This window comes from Bos javanicus, chromosome 9 (assembly GCF_032452875.1).
Source record: "Bos javanicus breed banteng chromosome 9, ARS-OSU_banteng_1.0, whole genome shotgun sequence".
Lineage (NCBI taxonomy): Eukaryota > Metazoa > Chordata > Mammalia > Artiodactyla > Bovidae > Bos > Bos javanicus.
The window spans coordinates 95148742-95168582 of record NC_083876.1 but is presented as its reverse complement, the minus strand read 5'-3'; the positions used below and the strand labels follow the sequence as shown (position 1 = coordinate 95168582).

The following is a 19841-nucleotide window of genomic DNA, read 5'->3' as shown; positions in this document are numbered from 1 at the left end:
CTGTCACCTGTGTTAGCCACACGGGTGACCAGGAGCCAAGAAAGAAGACTCTGTGTCCCAGACCCATGCGGTCCCAGAGTCAGAAAGCCCTTGGGTGCTGTGATTTCTGTTTTCAAGAAGGCTTTCCAGTAGCGGTGTCGTAAGGCAGCCCAAAGTCTGAGCCAGGCGTTTCTTTATCAGCCAGCTTTCCTGTGCCAGGCGCCTTTCTCAGTCCCCAGGAATATTTTGTGACTCAGTCCTGACAACAAAGCCGCTGATTGTACAGCTGAAGACCCTGAGGCTCTCCAAGTGGCAGAGGGACTTGCCCAGGGTCATGGGGTCAGACATGGCAGGGCCGCGTGAACTGTTACCCGGCAAGTAGGTGTCCACACAGAGCAAGGGAGAGGTGAGCAAACATGGCCCAGCGCTCCAAGAGGCTGTCCCGGGATGGAATATAGAGGACAGGCTGGCAGGGTGAGGCGCTGGCATCCCCTGTGGCCGATGTCTCCCCTCGGCTACAGTGGGCACCGAAGTGACAGCCATGGAGGAGGAGAAGCAAGCTGGGGGTGCTGTGGCCGCTGGTGTGTGGGATTGGACACGACAGGCCGAGGAGGGGGTACCATGTAGGCCTGCTCCTGGTGAGAGCGCAGCTGAGGGGAAGGGGAGTCAGCCGGAAGGCCTTCATGTGCGCCAGGACATTCGTATGGGGTCCTGGAGCTGCCCGGCTGGCACTGAAGTTCCGGCAGTGCCCCGGGTCGCTGGCAGTGGTGGGAAGTGAAAGGTTGAGGTGGAGGAGATGGAAACTCAAATAGAAGTTACGCTGTCCAGGCAAGAATCAGGGATGGGGCCACTGGGGGCTGGAGAGGTCAGAGGAGGATGTCCGCCGCTGGTCCAGCCGGGGGTTCCGGCGTGTGCACACATGGATGTGCACAGACCACACACAGTCCCTCTGCTTGTCCTGGAGGATGCTCGCCCCCTCACAGAGGACACCCGCCCCCACCGCCCCACCCCGTCGCTGGGGTCAGCAGCTTTCCCTCTCTCTCGCCTTTTACACAAGGAATCTAGAACTGGGTGGGATCAGGTTTGGGAGAAGCCAGCCAGAGGCCCGGCGTCCCCGAGTCAGAGTTCGCCCTGCTCTGTCCTGCAGGACTTCGTGTTCTACGCCCCCCGCCTGCGGATCAACAAGCGGATCCTGCAGCTCTGCATGGGGAACCATGAGCTGTACATGCGCCGCCGGAAGCCCGACACCATTGAGGTGCAGCAGATGAAGGCCCAGGCCCGGGAGGAGAAGCACCAGAAGCAGCTGGAGAGGTGAGGGGGCGGGGTGACGGGGAAAGGGGCGGGGCAGAATGGTGAGGGGGCGGGGCTGGCGGTTCCCAGTGTGCGGGCCCCCTGAGGCGGGGAGCCATCAGGGCACCTGGGGTCAGTGGTGTCACCAGTGTCCTCTGCTGGGTGGACGGGCCTGGGGCTTGGATGAGCAGGCTGCTGTGTGGACACCATGCTTACCTTCCCTCCTGGAAACAGGCAGCAGTTGGAAACCGAGAAGAAGAGGAGAGAAACCGTGGAGAGAGAAAAAGAGCAGATGATGCGTGAGAAGGAGGAGCTGATGCTCAGGCTTCAGGACTACGAGGAAAAAACCAGGAAGGCTGAGAAAGGTGGGTGGGGCCTCTTGGGAGGAGGGGCTCTGGTCCGGTTGTGATGGGAGGGTCGGATAGTGGTCACACAGGCAACCCAGAGGGACCCCTCTCCGTTAAGCTCACACCCAAAGTAGAGACTTGCAGAAGAGACATGATAAAGTGGTTATTTGGATTAGAAGCTAGTTCTGTGGGTTCTGTCCCAAATGCTTCTGGATGTAATCCTTTTAAATTTCCCTGGGGTCCCTTGGGGTGAGGTTTAAATTATCCCCCTGTTCCTGATGAGGATGCAGAGGTTCGCAAAGGCAGAGCGCTCTGCCGAGCTCACCCAAGCCGTGCTGCACGGCTCACGTTCTAAGCCGAGAGCCAGGCGAGCAGTCCCGATCTCTTGAGTTTGAGAGCAGCCGGGCGAGGGTTCACCCAGCCTGGAGGGTGGGGGGGTGTCCTCACCCTGGGGATGTGGTCCTCTGAGCCCTGAGGAACCAGCTGCCCAGTGCTCTCCACAGTGTCTTTGGGAGGAGCAGCCCCAAACCTGGTCCCCTACTCCGCAGCATAGGGGTGATTCCTGTCCGGGTCCCATCCAGTCCCCTGGGGGGAAATCGGGGCAGGACTTGAGGGTCCCCAAGCGCACCTCAAGTGGCTCTGGTTCTGCGTTCTCTCTAGAGCTCTCCGACCAGATCCAGAGAGCGCTGAAGCTGGAGGAGGAGAGGAAGCGGGCCCAGGAGGAGGCGGGGCGCCTGGAGGCTGACCGCCTGGCCGCGCTGCGTGCCAAGGAGGAGCTGGAGAGGCAGGCAGCCGACCAGATCAAAAGCCAGGAGCAGCTGGTAGGAGCCACTGGTCTCGTGCTGAGTTACAGGGAGGCTGCCCCTGGGGACTGGCAGAGTGACACCTGCCTGATGATCATTTGTACATTACGGTGGCGGGGCTGTAAAGTGATCTGAGGGTGTAAAGTGGCCGGTGGGGAGGGAGCCCCGCGGTGGTTGGCCTCGGGTGGAGGAGAGTGGACGCGGCAGCCCCAGGGACGCGCAGCCTCAGTGGGCGATGGACCCCACCAGCCAGGGGTGGGGCACCATCTACCAAAATATGTGACCCTTCCTTCACAAGTGGCCTGCTGAAACCGTTCCGGAACTAATCTGGGCTTCCATTGCTTCCCCAGGCCACAGAGCTCGCTGAGTACACTGCCAAGATCGCCCTCCTGGAGGAGGCACGGCGGCGCAAGGAGAATGAAGTGGAAGAGTGGCAGCTCCGGGTGAGCGCGGGGCGCGGGCGGGGGCACGGGGCAGGGGGTCAGCAGGGGACCGCACCCTCCGGGCTCAGGATGCCCCATCAGCAACTAGCTTTAAGTCAGATTACGTAGATGCCCACAGGACGGCCAGAGTCCCCTTCGGCTGCTTGGAACATGCATCCCCGCGGTTCCGGGGAAGACCTGCACCCTGGGGGTCTCCAGCCCCCACGAGTCCAGCTCTGGCTACTCCTTCTTGTGCGATGGGTGGGCGGCCTCACCTCTGAGGCTCGGTTCCCCGTTGCAACACCTGGCTTGTGCTGCGCACCCCCCCGCCCCCACCCCGCTACACACACGAGGTACACACACACACACACACACACACACACACACACACTTGTGCTGTGCACCCCCCCACCCCGCTACACACACGAGGTATACACACACACACACACGCACACACACGAGGTTTAGTTGGTTGTGGCTGTAATAGAACAACTTCCCTCCTGCCTCCCCTAGACTGCACTGTTCCTGGGGGGGCTGCCATCAAGTTTGGAGGGTAGACCTCTGTCAGTCTGTGGGGCTCCTCCCCCCCTCGCCAGCCCTTCCTCACCTGCGGTGGCCCCCTCCTCTGCCCCCAACCAGAGTTGTGTGCAGAAGATTCTGGTCCTTGGGTTTTTGAAGTGCTCAAGTATTAAATGAGAGAAGTGGGTTACAAAACAGGTACAAACTAAGCACATCTCCAGGGTCAGGATGGTGGTGCAGTGCCCACCCCCCAGGCTGCTGGAAGGACTGTGGGGTGAGAATGGGTGTGAGCCACGTGCTGACAGGCAGGGAGGAGCTTGATAAGCAACGCCCACCCGGCCACCGGAGGAAAGTAAAATCCTACATCAAAAACCCTTCAGTGGCTGGAGGGCTTCATCATATTTTTTTTTTCAAAAGTATATACAATAAGCATATACAGGGATTGTAAAGAAGTTAAAGTACTTAGAAAAGTGTCTCCCTTCTCTCGGTGCAGTTGACCCCGGTCTCCAGACCCGGGGGCGGCTGCACAAACGGTGGGCCGGCCACCAGGTCAGCCAGAGCCTAGCCCTCCGCTCGGCGCTGCTGCAGCCCGCCGCATCCAGGCAGCGGGGGAAGGGAGGGTGCAGGCACGGACAGTGGGTCTTCAGTTAAAAGGTGGTTCTTAAGGATTCAAGCCCGAGGTTCTCTGTGAAAGTTCTCACCTGCCTCTCAACCTGCTTCCCAAGGCCAAGGAAGCCCAGGATGACCTGGTGAAGACCCGGGAGGAGCTGCAACTGGTGATGACCGCGCCGCCGCCGCCACCGGTGTACGAGCCGGTGAACTACCACGTGCATGAGGGCCCGCAGGAGGAGGGCACGGAGCTGAGCGCCGAGCTGTCCAGCGAGGGCATCCTGGACGACCGCAACGAGGAGAAGCGCATCACCGAGGCCGAGAAGAACGAGCGCGTGCAGCGGCAGCTGATGGTGAGGGCCCGGGGATGGCGGGGGGCGGGGCGCCGCGGGGCGGGGCGCCCAGGCGGGTCACCTGGCTGACCACGGGCCACTTCCCGTTGCAGACTCTGACCAGTGAGCTGTCCCAGGCCAGAGACGAGAACAAGCGGACCCACAACGACATCATCCACAATGAGAACATGAGGCAAGGCCGGGACAAGTACAAGACGCTGCGGCAGATCCGGCAAGGCAACACCAAGCAGCGCATTGACGAGTTCGAGGCCATGTGAAGGGTCGGGCCTCGGCTCCGCGCGGCGGCCAGTCCGCGCCGCCCCGCGCCGCCCCCAGCCCTCGGGCCGCCACCCTCTCCCTGCTCCGGGTCCTTCACCAAAAGAGCAGTTGCTTCAGTGGGAATGTTCTGGGGCCGGGACCGGCGGCAGTTTCCCTGGTTTATTTTTCCCAATGGTATCATAGTGCCAAACAGGCCTGATTCTTATTTTTATTTTTATTGAATCACTTCCTGTTTTTTTTTTTTTTGCTTGGAGCAGGATGAAATCAATTAAGGAAAGATGCCTATAAAGTCTGAAATAACTAACTCCTCCATGCTGGCATGTGTGATACGAGATTCAGTATAATTAAAACCACATCGTGGCTTATATTCTGTGCCATACTTTTTTTCTATCTGAAACTAGCCGAAATTGATTTTCTTGATTTCTATGAAGGATCCACCTCTGTATATTTGTTTTTTGAAGGGTGAAAAGTTTGACGCACTCCCTACGCACACACACCATTTCCTTCCTCTGAGGCCTTCAGTTCAGTTGACAAAATCCTGTGATCATTGGATCCCTCAGGATAAACAACGCTGGATACTGTACTCTGGATAATTTTTTTTTTTTTTTTTGCTTAACAGGTAGAGGGCTACATTGTTGGACTCACACACCTAAATAATCAGCTATAGAGTATAGTATTTATATGTAAGCGATAACATGGGTTTGTAACATTAGTTTAAAAAAGGGAAAGTTTCATTCTGTATATTTTGTTACCTTTTACAGAATAATAAAAGAATTACATATTAAAAACCACGGCCCTGAACCTGAAATGACCTGAGAGCAGTGAGGAGGCCGGTCGGCTGCCGTCTTCATCTCGGAAATGACTTCTTGTTGTTGGTTTTGTTTTTAGTGTTCTTCGTGTGTGTAACTGACTATGCGCGCATTTGAATTTTCTGTCAGAGCTGCTTATTTGCAACACACACACAGGCTGTTCTGATCATTCACACGCCAGCCGTGAGGGCCCTTCTGACCTGGTCAGGATCTCAGTCCTTCCACAAGCAGAACCTTCCCCTGACCTCCTCCTGCTCCCAAGCACATCCATGAAGAGCCGGTAGCTGTCTGCTCATTCCCAGCCTTCCCATCCACACTCTGTTCTGTCCTTTCTCCGACCCACCATCTGCACAGCCTGGCAACTGCGCTGAGAGGCCGCCACCCCTCGGGTGACCCTTACTGGCCGAAATGACTCCTATGGGGTCAGCTGACCACCTCCAGAAACAGTTTTCCACAGCCAAGGGGGGAGGAATTAAGTACTCACCATGTTCTTTCCTCTTTGAAAGACATAATTTCACTGCTAAGCGCAGGGGGACCAGGGTACCTGGTGAACATTTATTGAAATCTGGTCATTTTGTACATCTTTCAAAGCACAGACAACCAACCTGAGACTCAGTAATGATTGACCTGTTTAACTTAAATACACACAGAAGGGTCTGGAAGACTGTCTCAGTGGTGGGCTGGCTACAGACAGGCAGCTTCACACTCCCGAGGGACCCCCGCCCAGCGCGTGTCCACACCCAGCCCCGCAGCGCTTGAGCAGCAGTCAGTGCAGGATGAGGGTCATGTCTGTCCATAGGTTGGGGCTGGAAAGGACTTTCTGCCACTGGAGCTTTGCCTGTGAGCTTGTGTGCGCGCCGCCCGGAAGGTCCTCCTCTGTGTGAGCAAAGGGACAGGTTAGTGATGGGGCTACAGGTTGGTGATGGCAGCTGGGGGATGCCCACCGGCCCTTCTCAGCAAAGTGGCAAGTACTTTTTCTCTGCAACTTCAGATGAAAATGTGCCCCTCCGGTGAGTAAGGGAGAGGACCTACCCCTAACAGCAGGTGTGGACATGCTCAGGTGTCCTCCCCAGGGGCCGACAGGCCTCCAAGAGCCTGGGGCTTCTTCCCTGCAGTTTGGAAGTAAGGAGAGGATAGCTTTGGGTTGTTTCTTCCAGAAGGGGGTCGAAGGGCTTAATATATTACTGTGGCTGCAGACAGGTGAAGGGCTAGGCTAGCTTGCAGAGAGGAGTTGCCCTCCGTGAGAAGAGGGTGCCGTGGACAGGGTTCCTTATAAGGCTAATCGAACCATGAGACTGGTTTCTCCCCAGTGGTCTCAGAGGCCCTGGGAGCGTGTCTGGATATCCTGGTAGTTGCAGCATTTTGGGAGCCTCGCTGCCCCAGGAAAAGCCAGCACTCTGAGCAAGACTGAAAAGCATCGCCCTCTAGTCCCTCCGTTAATGAGATCATTTCTGAATCGCTGTTTGTTTGGGTTAAGAAGATATTCTCCTTTAAGAAAATAATCCTTTCATGATTGACGCCAGAAACAAAAGCAAAGGCTGTACCCAGCCCATTTTGAGACCTGTAATTTTTTGTTTCTTTAGCAGATCTAAATCCGATTTAAATCGTTGAAATACTTTGCTGTATTATCGCTCAGTTGTGAAAACTAGACTAACTACCATTTATGGTGGGTAAGGAAATGGCAACCCGCTCCAGTACTCTTGCCTGGAGAAGCCAATGGACAGAGGAGCCTAGCGGGCTACAGTCTCATGGGGTCACAAGAGTCGGACACGACTTAGTGACCAAACCACCAGGCAGTTTCAGAGCCAGTTAAGTCACCTGCCACCATGGAAACACTGTTTTTAATGGTATGAATGTTAGGGCGGTCACTTACTCGAACCAAGCCTGGCACCTCCCAGGAAGCGGTCGTTCACCCCGAAGGTGGCCTGGTCCCAAACGGTCAGTTCTAGGCTGGACTGCCTCAGCTGCGAAGGGGTGACGCCTTTGAAAATGAAGGAATGCTTCCACTGGGGACAGGCTTGCTTCTTCAGGACGGGGGACTTGAGTCTCAACCTCTGCTGGTCTGGCAGAGTGAGACAGCTGCACAGGGAAACAGATTCAAAACCCGTAAGCTCAGCCCGCCATGTGCCCCCGCTCCCTGTTGCTACTTGCTCCTTGGAGAGACCACGTGTTCGGAAAGTGCTCATAAACCCACCGCAGAACAGAAATTGTAAGCAAGGAGCAAGCATGGGAATTTCGAGACCTGGCTCTGTGATCTCTCACTAGGATGTTCCAACTTTCAGGGTCGAATTCTGCTCCGAGGATTAAGAGTGCTTTGGGATTCTAGGCCACATGGCCCTAGTCTTAATCTGCCTCCTTGGTGTGACCACCACCAGGCTCGTCAGACCTGCTACCCAGGGAGCAGCACTCTGTACACACATTATCTCTTTTAACCTTGTTCTCAGACAAAAGAAATCCAGGAGGGCTAAGGCAGTCGCTTGCTCAAGGCCGTACAGATAAGTGGCAGGCTTAGGACACGAACCCAGTTCTATCTAGACAAGGTAAACTGTCATTTTTCCATTATGTCACTGACTGGGGATTTGGCAGTTCTATATAATTATTAACTGTTTGCTTTACTGTTGGAGACACCGTTAAACCCGTAGTGAATGAGAATGAGACGGGCAGAGTCATCCATCTTACTGTTAATCCGAGAGGAGATGTCAGTGTCGAGCTAAATTAACGTTTACTAATCATATTGCTTTCTCCATGTTCCCCTCAGTCACCAGTGCCATCACTGGTGTCACAGTAAGGACTGATAAGATTAGGGTTTAGTTTAAAATGTATTCCAAATCTAGCTTCAGCACGCCTGAGTCCCACGAATTCTCGGAAACTAGTCTTTAACACACGTTATGTTGGGTTTTCATAGGGAAGCTAAAATAAGACAAGTTTAAAGTGGCTTACACTTGGTGTTCCCTTACAGGGATGATGCCTTAGGTGTAATGAAAGCAGAAGTGTTAGTCGCTCAGTCGTGTCCGACTCTTTGCAACCCTGTGGACTATGGCCCACCGGGCTCCTCTGTCCACGGGATTCTCCAGGCAAGAATACTGGAGTGGGTAGCCGTTCCCTTCTCCAGGGGATCTTCCCGACCCAGGGATTGCACCCGGGTCTCCTGCATCACAGGCAGATTCTTTACCATCTGAGCCACTAGGGAAGCCCTGCCTGTAATGGTCATCAATAAATAATGATTGACTACAATGGAATACTTACCCCTTAACAAATGAGTTTAAGGTGCCATCTGACCGCACAGGTAGATTCTTGGCTCCCAGCACTACCAAGCAGAGCTGACCATTCTGTGATGGCTCATCTCCCGTCCCTGGAAGGAAAGCTGGCATTTACCACCAACCTGACTTCTACAGCATGCAAGGCCATCCCCTCCAACTGATAGCTTAACCAGAGGATGTGTTAATACCCACCAGAGCGAGAGAGCACATGTCCAGCACACGGGGCTCCTCTGGCCCTGCTCACATGCTGCCCACTGCCTCATCAGGGAAGGACTCAAAACCCAGGCACCCAGCAGCTGCCAAGAGGCATGAAGAGCCAAGGAGAGGAGGATGCAGGAGCTTTAGCCAATTGTAGCCAGTGGGCTGGGGAAGAGACCTCTGTCCGGGGGCTGCGATGACCACAGGGTGTAAGCTACTGGTCTGCTGGGGGCCCTGCAAGTGTGGGCAGTGGAAGTCCCTCTTCTATCAAAGAGAGCACTAACAGGGAAGCCTGGTGTGATCCAGTCCACGGGGTCGCACGACAGCGGCTGAAAACAACGTTGCGAATAATGTGGAACTGCTTCCTCTCCCTGTCTTCACTCTGCACCTCACGCTTTCCTGTGCCCCCGTTATCTGAGTCAGTTCCACCTGGTGAAGCTGAGGACCTTGACCCCTCCTCCCTTCTGAGCAGCCGCTGCCCACGTGGCGTGGGAGCAGGGAGCCGGTCACTGGGAGCCTGGCAGGCACTTCAGCCTGGAGCTGGAGGTGAACCGGACCATAATGCGGGTGTCAGTCCACACAGAGGGCCACGGCCAGACTGTTTCTCCGGTAAGACAGCATGCGAGCCGGCCGCCTGGGAGGAAGCCCCCAGGCAGGTGTCGTAAGAGCCCATCGAGTGGGCATCACACGCCTAATTTTGATCACTGATTTCCCTCCTAAGTTGAGGGGTCCAGAGAAGCAGTCTGGGTTTCGCAGGTTTGATGGGCGTTCCTGGAACACGGGCTCAGTGGGCAGCAGAAAGGAAAGGCTGCAGCCTCTCAGGCCGTCTGCTGCCCCAGGCTCGGGGACAGTGACAGGGAAGGACAGATGCTTGCAGGCAGGAGGCCACCCACCTTCTGGAGCCTCCTGGAGCTCTCTGGGCCCTGCAGGGAGGACCAGCTTGGCCCGGACTGCGAGTTCTCCGTTATTGGTGGGAAGGCTGTCTTCGGATTTCTCTGCCTGCAGGATATGAGACAGAGCTCAGAGGCAGGACTCCCCAGCCCCCAGAACTTTCTGGACTCCTCTCATTGTCTCAGCACTGACCATAAGTGTCCCCTTCCAACCTCCCCCTGCCTACCCCATCCTGGCAAAGCCTCTGCAGGCCTGGGAAAGCCCAGGAACAGGGGCAAGAGGTACGCCAGCCTCCTACCTGGCGAGTGAGTGAGTGGAGAGGTTTGGGGAGGGGAACGGAAGCATCTAGATTCATTCCAGCCCCCCAGCAGGGACCAGCCTCCGCCCTCAGCTTCCAGAAATCTGTGACAACCCCATGATTCCCTCCTGGCAGGGCTGAAAGGGTGGGCCTGTAAACAGACCCCCGCCCCAATCCAGCGTGGAGAGTTACTGTCTATCAGCTGGGATTAGGAGGGACGCCGTTCAGTCTGGGGATCTCGGCTCCTTGCCTGCTTATCAAAGAGATGACCAGCCTTGGCGGTGGCCTGCCTCAACGTGAATAAGAATCTGGGGGAAGAAGACAGGATGGGGCCCCTTGACAGGGAGCTGGTGTGGGGGGGCGTGGCACGTAGACCACATCTGGCAGGGAAAATCAGGAGAGCCTTCATGGGGGAGCGGGGATTTAAGCGCCGTCTTGGGCTGACCTTAGAGATTCCAAGAGGAGGCCTGAGGATAAACTGAGGTTCTGAGAAGAGCAAGCACAGGGCACTGGAGGGGACTGGGGACGAGCTGTGCAGACCCCACAAGAGAAAAGAGATGGGAGGGAGGGTGGGACGCTGCCAGGCCTGGGCTTAACACCACAGAGGCCAGAAACCAGAGCTGCTTCTAAGCAGAGGTGCAGCGTTAGTCACTCGATCCTGTCCGACTCTCTGTGACCCTATGAACTGTAGCCCTCCAGGTTCCTGTCCCTGGAATTCTCCAGACAAGAATACTGGAGTGCGCTGCCATTTCCTTCTCTGGGGGAATCTTCCTGACCCAGAGATTGAACCTGGGTCTCCTGCATTGCAGGCAGGTTTTTTTGGTTTTTTTTTTGTTTTCCATCTGAGCCATAGGGGAAGCCCACTTCTAAGCAGAAGCATCCTGAAAAACAGCCCCCGGGGCCTCTGGAGGGGAAAACAGGGACAAGGGCGCCTGGGCCCCACCCAGCCCTTGTAAAGGCCCTGCCAGACTTTCACGTGGCCCCACACCCTGCTGCCACCTCTTAGGAGGCGGCAGAGCCCACGTCCCCTCTCTTTCTCGTCCATGCTCTCTCCCTGTCGGTAATCTTGGCACAGAAACGGGCAAAGCAGCCGCCCCAAGAAACGCAGCCCTTTCTCCCTGGCCTCTCACCTGCGCGGCCACCAGCCTGGCCCACCCTCCCGGCCAAGCTGACCTGGGGCCCCTGCCGGCCTTCCTGAGGACACGGGGTCCGGCCATCCTCACCGCTTACCGTTTGCTTGGGGGTGGAGGGACGGCACGTGACAGCCCCGCACGTCTGGGGGGTACTTTAGCTCGAGAAGGTCAAGCCTCCTCAGCTGACACCAGGTGACCCTGAAATCTGGGAAGCGTGTGGACCTACCAGGCCGTCACCAGGACCTGAACCCCCAGCCTGATCTCTGCTGGTGTCTGGACCCCAGTGAGGGTGGGGCTATTTGGGACCCTGAACACAGCTGAGCAGGTGAGACTCCAGCCCACCCCCCAACCAAGGAGCCAGGCTGAAGCTCCCACTGCAGGGTAACAGGCAGGCAGGGGCCCCGGCTCCCAGGGATCTTCTGGGATTCTCTTCTGGGATCCCTTTGACAAGTCAGTTTGGTTCTCGTGCTGGGGGTGGGGGCTGTGCTTAATTGCTCAGTTGTGTCTGAACCCCATGGACTGTAGCCCTCCAGGCTCCTCTGTCCATGGGATTCTCCAGGCAAGAACTGTAGTGGGTTGCCATGCCTTTCTCCAGGGGATGTTCCCGACCCACGGATCAAACCTGCATCTCCTGTATCGCAGGCAGATTCTTTACCACCTGAGCCACCAGGGAGGCCTTCAAGCTCACCTTGGCCCGGAGCGGATACCAGCGGAAGGACTGTGATTCTCTGTCTTCGAAATCCCACGTGGCCAGAGGGACGATCACTTCTCCAAGAAACACCCTCCGGGTGAGCACGCCCAGGTGCCACACTGACACTTGCAGCTGTTGGCTGGCCAGCTGGGCCAGCTCCACCTGGTACTGTGGAGGCAGGCAGAGACAGTGAGCTTGGGCTCACAGCTCCCGGATGATTTTTCGTCTGTCTCCAACACTGCCCCTTGTTCCATATTCTATCTTTAAACTCTTAATTAATCTGGTTATTTTCTTCATGGCTACAAGCCCCGCGAGTGCAGTCCAGACCATCAGTCCACCATGCAGCATTTGCGCCCTCTCAGAGCCAGGTGCTTCGGGGAGCAAAGCTTTCAGTCCCCCGGGTCTGCCCGCCTCGGGGCAGCTCTGCACGTTGGGCGGACTGGTGGCCCCTTCCTGACAAAACAGGACAACTCCCTTTGGCTGACTGAGGCCACAGTGCAAAGTAAGACCTACTTTCCATTGCCGGCAAGGCCCAGGAGGCTGGGCCGGCAGACCCTGGCTTGCTAGTTTCCACGGGGTACCAGTGTCACTGACCCCAGAGAACAAGGGTTAAGGTCACAGCCACTGTCGCTCAGATCGAGTGTCACTGTTCACCCTTCCCCAGCCCCCCACTGAGTGGTCTTCCAGGGGAGCACCCGCACCCCGTGGAGCACAGGAAGTCTCCCCAAGGCGTGCTGTGCCTAGAAAACCAAGGGTCGGCTTTCAGATCAACTTTGACATACACGTTCCTCAAAACTGGTGAAGCTCGGTATCATACTCCTGCCCCTTGCCCCAGGGATGTGGCCTCCAGGGAGCTGAATAAGGGGTCTGAAATCCTGGTTTCCGATACACTGTTCATGATTGCTTGGCTTCTTCATTGGCCCATCTTTTCCATCTTACGTATGATTTCTACGAAAGCCTAAAGCTGGGTCCATGTTGGGATGTTCTACATTTAGAATAAAGATCGGTTCTTCTCAATGTATCTGGGAAGCTTTATAGGATAACCAAGATACTCATAATACACTGGATAAAACATTCATTGTACACTGAGTTGAGATTCTGGGTGCCCTTTAACTAAGGTAGTGAAAACTTTAAAAATCAAAGTATATAATAGTTATCTAAACTATAGTCAATGCTCATCTTTGTCTCATTTCATAAAATATGAGATATTTGTCAGCCTCTGTTCAGTACAAAACACCTTAAACCTGTGATGAGTAATTTTATATGGAAGCTCACAATGTGTGAGGTAGCACAGAGCTTTTCAAAATTCTGTTACGTGAGCAAAGCCACATGAAGACCAGGGTCAGTGATTTGCTACTGGAGGAGTGTCCCAGACCAGTAGCACCTCAGGCCCTACCCACACTTACTGAATCACAAATGAAAAGAAAGTTGCTAAGTCGTGTGTCTGACTCTTGCGACCCCATGGACTGTAGCCTGCCAGACTCCTCTGTTCATGGGATTCTCCAGGCAAGAATACTGCAGTGGGTTGCCATTTCCTTCTACAATCTGCTTTTAAAAGCAATTCCTGGGGGAGTCCTTAGGAACGTAGATTTTGTGAAGGACTGATTGTCCATCCTGGGTCATGGATGTACTTTTAAGGACTCTCAAAGCTTCAGCTTCCCCATTGCTAAGTGAGGATGCCAACACACGGTTCAGAGGGTACATAAAGCACTTGGTCACAGCAGGGACACAGAAAACAATGGCTGTTTTCATGTCCCGAGTAGGACTCTTGCGCCAGCTCCCCAGATGGCCCCTGGCTGGGAGTTCCCAAATGCCCCTACTTGCCACAGAAGGCAGACAGAGTCCTCTCTTTTCTCGGGCTTGACGCACGGAATCCCTGGGCTGACTAGCCTTCAGTGGGCACATCTCTGTGCATCTGGACTGTCCTTCCAGCTCAAGACCTCTCACACCTGTCTGCTACCTACGCTCTCTAGACATCACCTGCAATTCTCCTCCCTGTATCCCAGTAGGAGGCGGTCCCTCCCTGGTCTCTGCCCTAAGCCAGTCACAATTCTTAGCGCCAGAGAAAATGAAAACCTGAACAATTCTTCCAGAAATTTTGTTTTTTAGTTGTTGTTGTTCCAACTCCTTGTAACCCCATGGACTGCAGCACGCCAGGCTTCCCTGTCCTTCACTATCTCCTGGAGTTTGGTCAAACTGAGGTCCATTGACTCAGTGATGCCATCCAACCATCTCATCCTCTGTCATCCCCTTCTCCTCCTGCCCTCAATCTTTCCCAGCGTCAGGGTCTTTTCCAATGAATCAGCTCTTCGCATCAAGTGGCCAAAGTATTAGAGCTTCATAAAAGAAGAAGAGACCTGCGTCTGCCAGATACTATGACAAAGAAGTACTTTCCCAAAGCTATCACCTCAGCAGTTTCATTTACAGGGCCCCTGGTTTGATGATACCTCTCTGAAAATCATAAAAATTCAACAGAACAGGCCAGTTTTAGAAACTGAAGTGAAGTAGCTCAGTCGTGTCCGACTCTTTGCGGCCCCAAGGACTGTAGCCTATCAGGCTCCTCCGTCCATGGGATTTCCAGGCAAAGGTACTGGGGTGGGGTACCATTTCCTTCTCCTTTAGAAACGGCGAGGCAGCCTATTTCCTTTTCACCATTGTCTCGCAAATCATTAATCCAAAGCCATGCACTGGTCCATCAGACTCAGCACTTTTTCTGTACAAAGGCTGAAATTTATTTTCTACCACTTGCCACTGATTGACAGAGCCCTGCCGGAATGTTTCAGTGTCTGCACTTACATTTAACTGACTCAAGAGTTTGGAGGAACCACTGGCTGGACTATGGCCCCAGAAGCCCAGCCCGGGATGGGGACACTCTGCCCAGGAGCATTTGCCCAGCAAGTACCTTCAAGGTCTCCTGAAAGGTCGGCTCCACCGTGTTCTTCTGGACACCGGTCTTGCGTTTTCCCTGGGACGATCTGTCAGGCAGCAGATAGGTCTTGACATACCTGGTGGCCAAATGCAGACAGCAAGGGGTGAGAGCCCAGCATGCGGGGCGGGCAAAGGGTTCAGGAGGAGAACTGCATGTCAGCGGTTTCTTAACGCCGCTTCCCGCTGCCTCTGGGGTTGACAGAAAGGGCTTAGCGGCCACCCCAATGACAGTGCTGGGTGCACAGCCCCCCGTTTACTCAGTCTCTGGCTATAATCCTCTGGAACGTTTCTGGGGGTGTGAAGCCCCCCGCTTCTCTCATGCCCCCGTTCTTGGATCTGGATCACTCGTCACGCTCCATCACTGGTGATGCCCCGGGAAGCGGGGGCTTCCTGGGGGCTCGGTGGGCGGCAGGTTTCTCATCCACCCGGATCCTGAGGCCTGTGCCAGCTTGTCCTCACTCCCCCTGCCTCTTCTCCCCAACCCGCAAGAAAAAAACGTGGAAATGGAAAGTGTATGCCGCACGCCGCGCTTTTCCAGCGGGGCCTCGGACACTGCGTCCTGACAGCTGAGGACTGGCCTCCCTGAGCCCCTCTCCTTGGGTCTGGAGGCCGCCCACCCCCTGGAGCCCCATCCCAGGCTGACCCCTCCACTCAGGTCCTGAGACTGTCCTTCCGGGCTCTTCCGGCAGTGGCACTGATGGCAGGGACACCACGCGCCCAGGTCCTGTCCTGAAGGGTTAGAAACCAGCTCTGCTGTCCCAAAGCCACAGAGAGCAGGAACCCTCCCCCGATCAGGGTCCCCGCTGGAACCCCAGCCTCAGGCCTCTGCCTCCATTTCAGTCACGCTTCTTATAGAGCAGGACTCAAGGCTCATCACCAATACCTCACTGTTGGCTGACTCAGATCATTGATCATTATGAGACCTCACACGTTGGAAAACAAGAGATACCAAATATATCTGTACAGCATAAATCATTACAATAAAAGACACACCCACGTTATCTAGTTAAGTCCTCTATTTCCTTTCTTATCATCGTCTGGATGTTCTGTTACTGAGACTGGAGTATTGATATGTCCAACTATTACTGAAGAACTATTGGTTAGCCAAAAAAGTTCATATACGTTTTTCTATAAGATCTTACCCAATACAAATGTTCATTGGAAGAACGGATGCTGAAGCTGAAACTCCAATACTTTGGCCACCTGATGTGTAGAACTGACTCATTTGAAAAGGCCCTGATGCTGGGAAAGATTGAGGGCAGGAGGAGGAGGGGACGACAGAGGATAAGATGGTTGGATGGCATCACCGACTCAATGGACATGGGTTTGGGTGAACTCCGGGAGTTGGTGATGGACAGGGAGGCCTGGCGTGCTGCAGTTCACAGGGTCACAAAGAGTCGGACATGACTGAGCGACTGAACTGAACTGAACTACCCAATGTGAACTCAATATTTCTCTCTTCAATTCTGTCAATTTTTGCTTCTTATATCTTGCTGGTCTGTTATTAGATGTACAGACATTTAGGATCATTTCATCATCTTGTTGTACTGAACCTTTTATAAATATATAATGTCCTTTATCTCTTGTAATCTTTTTAGACTTAAAGCCTGTTTGTCTGATAATGGTACAGCCACCACTGCTCACTCTCGTTTACCGTCTGTACGGAATATCTTCCCTTTGTGTCTTTAGATCTCAAGTGAGTTTCTTGTAGATGGTATACAGTTACAATCTCTGTTTTCATCCGTTCTGCCAGTTTCTGCCTTTTCATTGGACAATCTAATTCATTTTTCTTTAAATTAACTACTAATCGCATTTGCACGTGTGTTCAGTCGTGTCCGACTCTTTGTGACCCTTTGGTCTGTAGCCCACCAGGCTCCTCTGTCCATGGGATTCTCCAGGCAAGAAGACTGGAGTGGGTTGCCATTTCCTCCTCCAGGGCATCTTCCCAACCCAGAGACCAAACCTGTGTCAACTGATAAGAAACATTAATCCTTACATCTGTCATTTGCTGTTTGTTTTGCCTTGCAGCTTTTGTGTCCTCCGTATTCATTTGTGCTTAGCTGATTTTCTGTGGTGAAACATTTAAATTCCTTTCTTGCTTGTTTTGTTTTGTTTTTCTATAGCTATTTTCTTTGTAGTTACTAAGGGGATTGCATTTAACATCTTAAAGTTATAGCACTAATTGAATTCATGCCATGTTAACCTTAGCAACATAAGGACTCTGCTCCTTTGCAGCTCTATCCTAACCTCTTTCCCTTGCTGATGTTACACAACTATATCTGCACGTGTGTGCTCAAGGCTCTTCAGTCCTGACTCTTCACAACACTATGGACTGTAGCCCACCAGGCTCCTCTGTCCATGGGATTCTCCAGAGAAGAATACCAGAGTGGGCTGCCATTTCCTCAACCTGGGTTTCTTACGTCTCCTGCATTGGCAGGCAGGTTCTTTATCTCTAGTGCTGCCTGGGAAGCCCATGTGTCCCAAACTAGAAAGTATTAACTCTTTTAAATGCACTAGTCTCTTAAATTATGTCAAAGACCAAGTGTGGAGTGACAAGCCAAAACGACACCCATAATCTTTCAAAAAGTAGTACTGTCCTAAGTCATATGGGAAACAAAAGTGGAATTACCTCCCACTGTTCACCATTATGCTACCCTTTGTAACTGCCTGTCCACTTGCCATTATCGAGGTCTTTATTGTTTCATTTGTCTTGAGTTACTGTCCAGTGTCCTTTCATTTCACTTCCAGGGTCATCCTGAGCATTTCTTGCAGAGCAGGGCGGGGGGTAACGTGCTCCCCTAGCCTTTCTGCACCTGAGACCGTTGTGATTTCTCCCTCACTTTTGCAGAACGGTTTTGCTGCATGTTTCGTTTCCTTTTAGCACCTTCTGTCTCTGTCTCTTCAGCACCTACTGCCTTCTGTCCTCTGAAGTGTCTGATAAGAAATCTGCTGATATTCTAACTGGGAATTCCCTAGTACTGACAATCCACCTCTTTCTTGCAGCTTTCAAGAGTCTGTCTTTCAAATGTCTGTTTATAATGTGTCTCAGTGTGGGTCTCTGAGTTCACCATCCCTGGAGTTCAGAGCGCTTCCCTGACATCTGTGCCTTGCCTCCCATTTGGGAAGTCTTCAGCCACCATCTCTTCAGGCTTCTCTCTGCTCCATGCTTTCTCTCTCCCCCTTCTGGAATGTATGTTACCCATGCTGCTTCACTTCATGGTGTCCCCAGGCCCTTTAGGTTCTGTTTGCTTTTCTTTAGTCTTTTTTCTTTCTGTTCCTCAGACTCAGGATCCCATCATCCTATCTTCAAGTTCACCCATTCTTTCTTTCACCTGCTCACACCTACCTCTGAATTCCTCTAGTGAAAATTTCACTTCAATTATTGTAGCTTTCACAGCTCCAGAATTGTTTTCTTTTTAGGTTTTCCATCTCTCTATTGATATTTCTATTTTGTTTATACATCATTTTTTTCCCCAATTTTCTCCACATCTTTCTTTAGTTCTTTGAGCATCCTTAAAACTGTTATTTTAATATCTTTGTTGAGTAAATCCACCATAAGATCTCTTTCAGAGAAAGCTTCTGTTGTTTTATTCTTTCCCTTTGAATGAGCTATACTTTCCTGTTTCAGGGGGGTAGTTTTGGGACAATGATTATTCCAATTTTCCTGGAGCAGAAGGTACAGATAGGGGAATAATAGAAGTTAAGACTGGAAAGACAGGAAGGATTTCTGATGGAGAGCCAGAGTGCTTTAGCAATGCACCAAGGAGCTACTGAAGGTTTCAGAGCAGAGGAGAGTTTGATTGGACCAACAAACTACTCCTTTCCCCCAACTGTTAAGAATTGTGTGCTAAAAATGTTCCATGTTGGGAAAGGAAAAGACCAAAATGTGGGGCTTGCTTTAAACCATACACAGAAAATCAGTTCCAGCTCTAATATGAAAGTATCTAAGTTTGAAAAAACTCCAATAGAAGATAACAGAGAAGAATGTATTTAAAATTTTCAGGGGGAATTCTCCTACAAACTCGAAAGGCAGACATTCTAAAGGAAAAAAAGGATAAATTGGACATTATCAAATTCTCTACAAGAAAAGTTATGACAATGTTGGAAAACAAGTAACAGCTAGGAGAAGACATGTAAGATAGGTATAACCAATGGAGAGTTGCATCGAAAATGGATTTTAAAAAAGCCAAGCCCCTGTAAATAAATGTTTAAATGACAATTTGATAGAAAATTGGACAAAAGATATGGATGGGGAGTTCACAGAAGAGGAGTGCACCTTAAGTGATGGGCACATGTATGCAGTTGCTCATTTTTGTTATCAGGGAGACGCATGTTAAAGCAATGATATCAATTCATATCTACCAACTGGAAGAAAATTAACCTATTTATGGGTTGTGTGGATAGAATTTTATTTTTCCTACATGGAAAATCAAATTTCCCAGCACCATGTACTGAATTTCATCATTTACATATTGATTATTAATAGCCTCTTGATCATTTATGTTCTCACGTATCCTAAGATCTGTATCTGGACTTCTGATTCTGCTCTGTTGACCTTCTGTCTGTCCTTGCATCCATCACGCATTGTTTGAATTACTAAGCTTTATGAAGATAATTCTTAACACGGCTTTTTGTTTTTACTATTGCCTTGGTTTTTCTTGGACTTTCACTTTTCCATATAAATTTTAGAGTCAATAAATCTATTATCATATGCCAAAACTTAGACAAAGAAACTTACGGATTGCACTTTTTCTTCCTTTCCTCCCCAAAGGCAAGGTTCTTACAGGCTCTGATGCATATTTCTAAAGAATGAGTTCTGAGGCAGTAACGAATGGCAAATTCTATCTCTCCAGTGACATCAGCTTTGTCAAAATTGCCCATCTCTGTGCAAGTGCTGTTAATGCTGATTAAACTTCCCTGAAAGCAAGAACGACAGACATAACGAGTTACTTCACAGCTAATCAACGTGTCTTTTTGCAGTTCTGGTTTCAAGATATCAAATAAATCAAAATTCACACAGAGCACACATCCTGACTCACATTAAGTTAATAAC

The 19841-nt window shown here is 52.1% G+C and overlaps 2 protein-coding genes across 4 annotated transcripts in view; one reads left to right on the top strand and one right to left on the bottom strand.

Annotated features, from left to right (window-relative positions):
* The window catches only part of EZR (ezrin), a 44563-nt gene extending 39618 nt beyond the window's left edge, over window positions 1-4945 (top strand). Inside the window, exons 8-13 of the mRNA XM_061428438.1 lie at window positions 1127-1290; window positions 1504-1634; window positions 2277-2437; window positions 2770-2862; window positions 4086-4322; window positions 4415-4945. Of these exons, the coding sequence (XP_061284422.1) occupies window positions 1127-1290; window positions 1504-1634; window positions 2277-2437; window positions 2770-2862; window positions 4086-4322; window positions 4415-4579 (951 nt within the window). The 3' untranslated portion in view covers window positions 4580-4945. The remainder of the gene's footprint in view (window positions 1-1126; window positions 1291-1503; window positions 1635-2276; window positions 2438-2769; window positions 2863-4085; window positions 4323-4414) is intronic.
* Window positions 4946-5916: 971 nt separating this feature from the next.
* The window catches only part of SYTL3 (synaptotagmin like 3), a 95974-nt gene continuing 82049 nt past the window's right edge, over window positions 5917-19841 (bottom strand). For all 3 annotated transcript variants that reach the window (XM_061428435.1, XM_061428437.1, XM_061428436.1), the window contains 7 exons: window positions 19527-19705; window positions 14763-14865; window positions 11858-12028; window positions 9741-9846; window positions 8636-8741; window positions 7263-7468; window positions 5917-6265 (listed from right to left, as the gene is read on the bottom strand). In XM_061428435.1, coding sequence (XP_061284419.1) covers window positions 6156-6265; window positions 7263-7468; window positions 8636-8741; window positions 9741-9846; window positions 11858-12028; window positions 14763-14865; window positions 19527-19705 — 981 coding nt within the window. In that variant the 3' untranslated portion in view covers window positions 5917-6155. The remainder of the gene's footprint in view (window positions 6266-7262; window positions 7469-8635; window positions 8742-9740; window positions 9847-11857; window positions 12029-14762; window positions 14866-19526; window positions 19706-19841) is intronic.